Below are 8,869 nucleotides of genomic sequence, written 5' to 3' on the forward strand. Positions count from 1 at the left end.
GTGCTGGCTAAATTAACTTCTTTGCTTAAAGAAAAGACCTGTATGTACCTGTATGGCTGACTAGAAATCTCCTAGAAACTTTTGCACAAAACAGAAAACAATGCACTCATGGTTTGCGGTTCTCGCGATTCAAAGAAAAATGGATGATAGGGGGAAAAAAGGAAGCCTTTTTGTAATCATAGAGTAAGAGATAACTTTACAAACATGCTTGCACTTGGTGCAAAGGAAATTGGAAGCTTCTTTTTTCTGTTTTTTTAATCTTTTATTTCTGCACGCTTGTTTTTTCTTTTTCTTTTATCTCTTTCTCTTTTTGTTATTTTTAATCTACTTAAAAATTAATTATATACACACATTTTATACACGCATGCACACACACATATATATGTATGTATGTATAATACACAAACATGTATATATATATATATATATATATATATATATATATATATATATATATATATATATATATATATAAAATACACAAACATGTATATATATATATATATATATATATATATATATATATATATATATATATATATATATATATATATATAATGCACACACGTGTGTGTGTGTGTGTGTGTGTGTATTTATTTCTTGGGTGCAGGCTTTTAACGAATGCTACCTTTCAGAATTACAAAACTGCATATAAAATGCATAAGTTTGGGGAAATGTCCTACAAAGCTAGAAACAAAAAACTCTTGCTTTTTTATTACAGCAATGGATTATGATCACATTGCATCTGAAGGCATGGGGAAGCCGTTGTGCATTAGATATAGACTAATTTGTCTACATAACCTGTTAGCTAATTTATGTCACCAAGTAAATTTAAGAGGGTGCTGAATAATAATAACATCCAAGGGAAAATTCCATTTCGTCCATTGGAAGGGTTAAATTATGAAGAATGAAACATCACACTGAAATTCAGGAGTGTTATCATAACAGGAAGAATGGGCAGATGGTCAGGAGCTAGCAACTCAACTCTACAATTCATATGGCCGGGGTGGAGTTCCTGTTTGTTTGCACTTGTAACTTCAAGGTCTAGCTAAAGGATATGCGCACTGAAATACGCCGAATGTGATTTTAATAATGATCTCATTTTTCTCAGGCATGACTTAAATGCCCCGTTAGTTTGAAAAGAAAACCATAATTTGCTCCCTGATCAAATTAATTAAATTTGCTTGGACGGGTTCCAAATAATGTGTCCGTATAAGATGATGCTATTGAAATGAAAGCAGCCACTCTGCAATAAAAATAAAAACAAACTTTGCAAGACAGCATGAAACAATTGCATCTGTACGGATCAAAACATTCATTCTGCTTCTCATTGAAATGTTTACTGTGCAACTTTAGACATAAGAGATGTGTAAGTATATGCCCTTTATGCTTTTCATGTATATACCCTTTATGCTTTTCCTTCTTTTATAACGTTTTGTGTGGTTTTACTTTATTTTGCCTTTTCTGCTTAACTTAAGAAAAGGGATTATGCTTTCCAGCAGCATCTGCCACAGCGGGTGGGTGGGGATTAGTAAAAAGGAAAGGAGAGCATCACAATGCAAGACCCACCCCATTGGCCTCATTTGTGTGATGTCAACGCACATGCAAAAGTAGTGAGGTTGGCATCGCATTCCTCCATCCATCACCTACCATTTGTGACCCACTGTAGGCACCACTGAGTCTTTCTCTTCAGGCTTGAGAAGGACAATCGTCTTATATCCCATTACAACATTGTAATGATTGTATTCTGAATGTTTATGGAGATTCTTATATGGGACGCAGTGGCTCAGTGGGTTAGGACGCTGAGCTTGTCGATCAGAAGGTCGGCAGTTTGGCGGGTCGAATCCCGAGTGCCACGTAGCAGAGTGAGCACCTGTTACTCGTCCCAGCTTCTGCCAACCCAGCAGTTCGAAAGCACGTAAAAATGCAAGTAGAAAAATAGGGACCACTACGGTGGGAAGGTAACGGCGTTCCGGGCGCCTTTGGCATCTAGTCATGCCGGCCACATGACCACAGAGACGTCCTCGGACAAGCGCTGGCTCTTCGGCTTTGAAACGGAGATGAGCACCGGCCCCTAGAGTCGGAAACGACTAGCACGCATGTGCGGGGGAACCTTTACCTTTACCTTTTATGGAGAATCTCAGTCATCCAGGTAACAGTTATCCCAAAGATGCTTTTTCAGGAAGCAACTGGACTTTCTTGTTTGTTTTTTTTTGAAGTCGTTTCGCTTCTCATCCAAGAAGCTTCTTCAGCTCAGCCATTCCCTGTCATCCAGTCAGAGCTGAAGAAGCTTCTTGGATGAGAAGCGAAACGTCTTCAAGGAAAAACAAGAAAGTCCAGTTGCCTCCTGAAAAAGCATCTTTGGGATTGTGTTCTGAAATGAATGCTTTCAGAGCGATCACTGTCTTTATTTTGAAGACATTTCATATTTAAGAAAACTCTATTAACCGGTATTTTTAGACTTTGTCATCAAGTTACTCTCTCAGAGACAGTCAGCAATGCTGCTGCCGAGTTGTTATGTGTCCGTCGATAGTTCATGAAACTTTCTTGGCTACCGTTGCCGTTGCAAATGACAATAAGAAAAGTTTTGACCTAGTTCTGTTGCTCCTATTATATTTCCTTTTCATCACCCTAATGCCTGGAATTATTAAAAAAAAAACTTACAATGAAGTCTGTTTCTATAAAGATATTTTAACGTGCAAAAACAGACTTGCCCAGATATGTTAAAGAGTTTGCAGATCACTAGGTTGAGCAAAGATGGATTATAAGCGTTCTGTAGAACTCAACGCTCAATTTTGACTGGAGTCAGGCACTCTGGCTGAGGAATTCTGGGAGCTGAAGTTCACAAGTCGTAAAAGGGCCAAGTCTGAAGACCCCTGATCTAGCTCATAGCATCTAATAAAAAAAATCTAATCAAAAAACCTAAACAGAGTCAAACCCAGTTGGGGACTCAATAGGAGACCACCGAAACATCCCAAGGGCTTGACTAGACAATTTTTTAAAAAATCAGAAAAAAGCAATGTTTTGTATTGTTCTAAAGAAAACCACGATGGCGAGTCCATAAAATTACCAGAACTTCCGAAGGAAACTTTAATTCTCTCTGGGACTTTCAACCCGTGTTGTTCAATGAGACAGTTAGTCTTAAGAGACATATTTCCATGAAATATATCTAGTTTCACTTATTGATTTTCCCATAGAACGGTGGTTGCCCGCACCCCTAGAACGCTTGTGATATATTCTCGCACCCCTTACAAAAGTTCAAACAACGGCAACAAGTTATGCATATACACTATAATTTTGAAGACCCAAGATTTTGAACCCCCTGGAACATCAACTTGATCCCGCAAGGGGTACGAGCACGCCTGGTGGGAAACCCCTGCCTTAGAATATGCAATGAATTAAGTCATTCTCTTCTTCTCTGATACATACTCATTCTTTCATGACACCAGACTTGGTGTCTCCTGGGAACCAAGGAGTGTAAACCCAAATGTGGGACATTTAGTCCCAATATCGCCAAAAGATCTGGAAAAGATTCCTGCCCCCCAAAAAATTGTTTGATGGATTATCCTCGAGTTACAACAGTTCATTTAGTGATTGTTCAAAGTTACCACGGCAATGGGGGGAAAAATGACTTATGACCATTTTTCACACTTACGACTGCTGCAGCATTCCCAGAGTCAGGTGATCAAACATTCAGACGCTTGGCAACTGGGTCATACTTATGACGGTTGCCGTGTCCTGAGGTCATGTGATCTTCTTTCGCGACCTTCCGACAAGCAAAGTCAATGGGGGAGCCAGATTCAACTGTGTGACTAACTTAACAACTGCAGGGATTCATTTAACAACGGTGGCAAGAAAGCTTGTAAAATGGGGCAAAATTCACTTAACAACTGTTTCACTCAGCAACAGAAGTTTGGGGTTGAATTGTGGTTGTACGTTGAGGACCAACTGTACTTTAAGCAGTACTCAGCAAGATGGACCCCCTGACCTAAAACAGTATATCAATGTCATGAATTAGCTTTCCATATTCTCTTTAACGCTTAAAAAAAATCCTGTATAGCTTCCTCAACAGGCATAAATGAAGTGGACAAACATCTATATCTTCGTAGGTCTTGGCGTATTCAGGTCTTTTCCCGTGTAGGGGAATATGCCAATACACGAATACACCAAGATCTACATACCTATACCCATGAAAATCTACAAAAACTATCTCTTCAACACTATATTTTAGAGTTAAGTTCAATGAAGACACACACAGTTTCCTGTTCCTAGGATCAAAACAACTGGAAGCAGGGGGTCTTCAAACATGGCCCTTTTATGACTTGTGGACTTCAACTCCCAGAATTCCTCACCCAGCGTGCCTGGCTGAGGAATTCTGGGAGTTAAAAAAGTCCACAAGTCACAAGAGGGCCAAGTTTGAAGACCCCTGATTTAACATCTCACTGAAGCACTTCAGAATATATTTCACATCCCAGTTTGGGCGGTATTCAGTATCAAAAGAGAATAATCTTGCACAATACGGCTCAGGAAATTCTTCTCATCCTTCAACTTGATCTCCACTCTGGATCAAGTGATCTGGCAGAAGGAGGGGGTGGGCTTAAGAATAGCAGCATCGATTCCTGAGCCATTGTCCAAGTTCCTTTTCTACAGGAAGGCTCTGGGGAAATCTGTTCTGGATTTCTTCTCCCCCGTGGCTATTGATCACATATGACCCATTTTCAAACTTGGTCACATTCCAATCACTTTTTGAAGAGTCATCTTGATGACCAACAGAGATTCCTAAGCACCACTATGTAATTTATTTCCAACATTTTACTAGGCTGGAAAGAATTAAAAATGGTGTTTATTTGAATTGGTTTTTCAGGCAAGGCCTTAATTCTGGAATTACCATAATCATCATTTCCACTTATGCTAAATAGATTCCTATCACATATGCTCTTTGCAAGCAAACGTCCCACCGTTTATTATTAATGTCCAAGAGAAATATTTCTTCTTTTAAGAGTTTCTGGGCTATTTGAAACACATACAGTAATTTTAAACGATCTATTCTGTGCTGAATATTCTTGGCTTTTACTTATGTAAGTCAACAGTTCAAAGCAACGCTTATTCCCTAAGAAGTCTCAATGAACTCAACAAGTTTAGCGTAAATCCAAATCCATGAGCATCCGTCATCAGTAACAAACTATCAGCCATTCTTATACACAAGCATATATGTCTCTTGTTGATTTCACTGTGCTGGTTTATGCCCATGGTGTAGATTTGATCTGATTGATTTGAACGGGTTTGATTTGAATGTGCAGGTGTCATCTCTATAGGTTTATCAGGCGGTAGAATTTTAACACAGCTCTGAACTGTCGCTTTGATTACAAGTGGATTTCGAGGTTTATTCTAGTAATAACCAAGAAGGCCCCCATTCTCCTTTATTCACTTCAAGAAAGTCTTGAAAGACCAGCATTCACTGACCTCTCATTCTCTAACCCAGACATGTCAAACACAAGGCCCGGGGGCCAGATCCGGCCCACGAAGTGGTTTCATGCGGCCCGCGAAGCCATCCTGGAAACAGTGAGGGAACGGCCCCCACTGCCTTGGCCCTGGCCCAGAGACCCTCCTCCTGCCAGAGACCCTCAGATCTGCCCCACTCCTGCCCAGGCCCCCATAGGCACCCTTGATGCCAACGATGTAGAGCTGGCCACGCCCACCCAGTAGGCCATATGCACTCTAGCCACGCCCACCCAGTAGGCCACGCCCACCCGGCCCCCTGAGAGCAACCGCAATGCTGATGCGGCCCTCCATGAAATTGAGTTTGACACCCCTGCTCTAACCCAAAGGCGCTTTTTCAAGAGGCAACAGGACTTTCTTTGTTTTTCCGTGAAGGCGTTTCGCTTCTCATCCAAGAACTGAAGAAGCTTCTTGGATGAGAAGCGAAACGTCCTCAAAGGAAGTCCCGTTGCCTCTCGGAAAAGCGTCTGTGGGACAACCATGATCTGGGTGAGTGAGAATCTCGCATAGACACGTTGAGTCTCTACCTATCCAGCTAACCAAGCATATCTCTCCTACGCCGCATAATTACAGGTCATCCTCAACTTACGACCACAACTATGTTGCGAAGTGAGAAATTTGTGAAGTGAATTTTGCCTCATTTTACGACTTTTGCCGTGCCCCATTTCTTAAGTGAATCACTGTAGTGGCTAAGTTAGTAGACCGGTTGCTAAATGAATCTGGCTTTGCTTGTCGCGAAAAGGGGATCACAGGACCCCAGGGCGCTGCAACCGTCATAAATGTGAGTCAGTTGCCAAGCATCCGAATGTAAATCACATGACCATGGGGATGCTACAATGGTCATAAGTGTGAAAAAGTGGCCCTGTCCCTTTTTCCAATGGTGTTGTAACTTTGAACAGTCACTAAAACGAATACTAGCTGTATTTGCTATTCAGTGCGATTCAGTCTTTAGTCCTTCACATTCTTGGCAGCATCGAAGTTTTGCTATTTCCATACAATATCCACTCCTTCCTTAGCCTGAATAATTAAATACCACCTGCAGTCATCACCTGCCTGCGGAGCTTAGGACTGCCCCCCGACCTCCGTTCATTCCGCCGGGACCGAAAAGACCTGGCTCTTCGAGCTCTCTGGCCCAGGCTGAGGATTTTTTAATTTATAATTTTAACTGGGTTTTTTTATTTTTCTCAGGGTTTTATTTAATCTTTTTTAATTTGTTTTAACATTTGTATTGATTTTCTTTTAAATACCCTGTAAACCGCCCTGAGTCCTTCGGGAAAGGGCGGTATATAAATCTAAATAAATAAATAAATAAATAAATAAATAAATAAATAAATAAATAAATAAATAAATAAATAAATAAATAAATAAATAAATAAATAAATAAATAAATAAATAAATAAATAAAGCTATGGATGAGACTACCAGGCTGTGTCCGTGGATTTTTCTTAAAGAACAACTAAGCCTTTGGCTCCTTTTTGCCTGTGGCATGATTTTAATGACCGGCAGTTTGTAACACTGACCTTTGTTTATTTGGAAGCGAAGAATATGGATATGGATTTCTGTCTTACAGTCATTATGAAGTTTACATATTAATCTTCTACTATGTTAAAGAACTACTAAGAACAAGCAATGCACTCGTTTATTCTCTTTGTCATGGACAGGTTTTTGGGAGCCTTGGTGGAGCAGTGGGCTAATGCCTCCTTAAGTAACACCAGCTGCCTGCCATTAGTGCAGGTTCGAGTCCCACCAGGCTCAAGGTTGACTCAGCCTTCCATCCTTCCGAGGCAGGTAAAATGAGGACCCAGATTGTTGGGGGCAATTAAGCTGACTTTGCAATAATGCCGCTGGGGGGGGTGGTCAAAAGCCCTAATAAGCAGGCATATACATAGAATGAAGGCTATTGCTAAGCACATTGATTTCTGCTTTAGATTGTAAGCCGCCCTGAGTCTTCGGAGAAGGGCAGGATATAAATGGGATTTAAAAAAAACCAAAAAACCGGAGACAACTGGGAATTCCAACCGGCGAAAAATACCATGGGACAGAATTGATAGGAATTGGGGACTCTGTGAACAGAAATCATAAAATATGCATTTCTTTATAAACAGGCATTCCATCAGAGCTTTCTGATCTAGCATATAACAGAATAACAGAGTTGAAAGGGACCTTGGAGATCTTCTAGTCCAACCCCCTGCTCGTGTTGTAGCTCTCACTCCAGATAACATTGTTTCTCAGCCCAGATAAACCTTTAATCAAACTTCAGCAGAGAATTTGGGAATTAGATCTATAGAAGGACAGGGCCAAAGTCATCCATCCCTATTATGGTACATTTGCAGGTTCTCCATGGACAATTCCTTGCTAGTTCTCTAACATCCAACTTATTTCACCTAAGAGATGTTTTCCTTGGCCTCACTTGGCACACCATCTATTATGGAGATTATATTAGTCTCCCGTATTGCAAACATAAACGGACCTCCTCAGCAACAGAGGTTGAGTGAGAAGTCCAAATATTTTGTTATATGCCCCTTGTACCTCCCATGGCATCTGGCATTGATAAATCCAATCCTCAGAAATGTTCATCTTCTTTCTGAACAAAAGATTACAATTTTCTTCCCGCAAATCTAACTTAAGACTATAAAAATTGCCAACTTTCCAGCACTACCTATGGGTTGCAAAAACTGGATTAATAGACTTATCTCTTTATTCCTTGTTTCAAGTTCATTGGCTGGTTTGCTTTTCTGCACGTTTAATGTTGCGTTTGGTTTTATTGGTCTGAAACCACATACTCTTAAATGCCCTGGACTACAACTCCCATATTTCGCAGCATGATGATAATGATATGAGATTTGGGGCAACAATACTTGGCCTAAACGACGTTTAATTGTGCTTCCCCTTGGGTCCAAAACAACCAGCGGTGGTGGGTGGGCTCTGCTCACAAGGTATTTTGTGCACCCCACTTCCGTTGCCTCAGACACCCTTATAATCTACAAGTGAGCACTGCCATCCTTTTAATTATTTCCTTTATCTGGTTTTGCTTCAAAAGCGCCTCCCGTCGCTGTGCAAGGGAGAGATCACACCTTTCCCCAAGGGATTACAATCCAAAATCCCTACACGTTTCTTTCTTTAGCTCCGAAGTGGGTGTCCCCCCCCTTGCCTTACTCCTTCCATCCACTACCTCCAACTTGCATCTGGCTCTGGAAGGGACAGCTCAGGAAATCTGTGAATTCTCAGCAACGGCTAATCCAGCTTCCTGTAGGTGAGGGAATTTTTCCTTGTTTACTCAATTTAAAAGAAAGGTCAGCCTTATTACATGACTGTGTGCGTTACGCTCCAGAGACATCTCCTCTGACTTGCTTCTCCCACTGGGGCAGGA

General features: G+C 40.9%; 1 protein-coding gene across 1 annotated transcript in view; it reads right to left on the bottom strand.

Moving 5' to 3' along the window:
• KDR (kinase insert domain receptor) overlaps positions 1 to 1,639 on the bottom strand; it is a gene marked incomplete at its 5' end in the record, with an annotated part of 58,972 nt that extends 57,333 nt beyond the window's left edge. The window contains one exon of the mRNA XM_083368019.1: positions 1,603 to 1,639. Within this exon, the coding sequence (XP_083224145.1) occupies positions 1,603 to 1,639 (37 nt within the window). The remainder of the gene's footprint in view (positions 1 to 1,602) is intronic.
• Positions 1,640 to 8,869: the final 7,230 nt, after the last annotated feature.

This window comes from Vipera ursinii (genome assembly GCF_947247035.1).
Source record: "Vipera ursinii genome assembly, chromosome: 7".
Classification (NCBI taxonomy): Eukaryota; Metazoa; Chordata; class Lepidosauria; order Squamata; family Viperidae; genus Vipera; species Vipera ursinii.